Source organism: Sinocyclocheilus anshuiensis, unplaced genomic scaffold, assembly GCF_001515605.1.
Source record: "Sinocyclocheilus anshuiensis isolate Anshui unplaced genomic scaffold, SAMN03320099.WGS_v1.1 scaffold171, whole genome shotgun sequence".
Taxonomy (NCBI): Eukaryota; Metazoa; Chordata; class Actinopteri; order Cypriniformes; family Cyprinidae; genus Sinocyclocheilus; species Sinocyclocheilus anshuiensis.
The window spans coordinates 209,181-210,538 of record NW_015549561.1 but is presented as its reverse complement, the minus strand read 5'-3'; the positions used below and the strand labels follow the sequence as shown (position 1 = coordinate 210,538).

The window sequence follows — 1,358 nt, the reverse complement described above, 5'->3', positions numbered from 1 at the left end:
GAAACATCAGAAACACGTCACTCAAAGATTCAAGCTGCTTCTACAGCTGGTGATATATTGAATGTTCACAATATTTTCAGGATTATTTTAAATATCTAACATGAAGTAACACTGGAGAACATTGTGATGATTTTAAAGCTCTCTCTATTTATCCATTATGAATACTTGATTCAGACAGAAAGAGAAACATCAAACAGAGGACGATGTTACACTGCAGCTAAATATGCTATTAACTAATCCATAGAAACATTTACTTGGACTGTAGATTTTGGTAGATCTGTCCAAGACTGTAGACTTGGACAGATCTTTTTTCTCTGTAGTCACTTTAACTGCAGGTTTACATTGTGACAACAAAAGATTATTATTATTTTTTTTTTTTACTTTTTTTTTTTATTTATTTTATTTAAATTTTTTTGGAAAATGTCTACACAGAAATTGTATTAACAATGAAAGTGTAACAAATATACAGTCACTTCTATATTCACAATCAAATTAAAATAGGGGTTAGTAGTGCATTAAGATATGCACATCTATAAATGAATGGCTGTTGAATTTATATAAATTAATTTTAAATAGCTGCACTCACTGTTGTTGCAGATGAAATGTCGGTTATCATGCCATTCTCCATTTAACATCATTGCACAATCATCTCTGCCTTCTGGTTGTCCAGTAGACCAGTTCAGATAGAGCACAGGTTCCCCTGAAGACCACTGCCATTCATCACGACCCGTCTTCTGCAGCCCAATCCAGATACGTTCACCATTCACACTCTTGTTCAGCTCGTTCATGTCGTTCATGTTGTCAACGGTGGCCAGATCTGTGTAATTCTCTCTGCAGTATCTCTGAGCTTCAGTCCAGGTCTTCCTCTCATTTATAAAGTGATACTGACGCTGAACACGTTCAGATACGGAGCAGAGAGCTGTGAAAGAGAAGCTTTGCTTTAATGCTTTTCATAACAGGATCAAACCTAATGAAACTAGAAACCATAAATAAAACCACAAACACTCACCAATGAGAAGAATAATGAAATATAGCATTTGCTCCATTTCTGAGGAAGAATAATGCAGAAAAACTCAGATTTTAAATCTTCAGTAATTAATTTTAGAGTAAAACATGATTTCAGTGATAATTAAAAATCCATCATAACTAGAAAATAAATGCACCGTACACAATCATTAAGACAATATTCATATCTCAACGTCTAATTTAAAGAATGAAGATGTGAGTTGTTCTTTAGAAGTTGTGTGTTTCTGTCCTGAATCTAATGTTTCTGTCTGCAGCTTCAAACTATGTGATTATTATATCTGCTCTCATCCATCATTCAGCACGTCACTTCATTTGTTTATTACTCTAAAAAT

General features: G+C 33.7%; 1 protein-coding gene across 1 annotated transcript in view; it reads right to left on the bottom strand.

Annotated features, from left to right (window-relative positions):
* LOC107657170 (macrophage mannose receptor 1-like) overlaps positions 1-1,046 on the bottom strand; it is a 1,883-nt gene extending 837 nt beyond the window's left edge. The window contains exons 1-2 of the mRNA XM_016445192.1: positions 1,010-1,046; positions 587-919 (exon numbers count right to left, since the gene is read on the bottom strand). Of these exons, the coding sequence (XP_016300678.1) occupies positions 587-919; positions 1,010-1,046 (370 nt within the window). The remainder of the gene's footprint in view (positions 1-586; positions 920-1,009) is intronic.
* Positions 1,047-1,358: the final 312 nt, after the last annotated feature.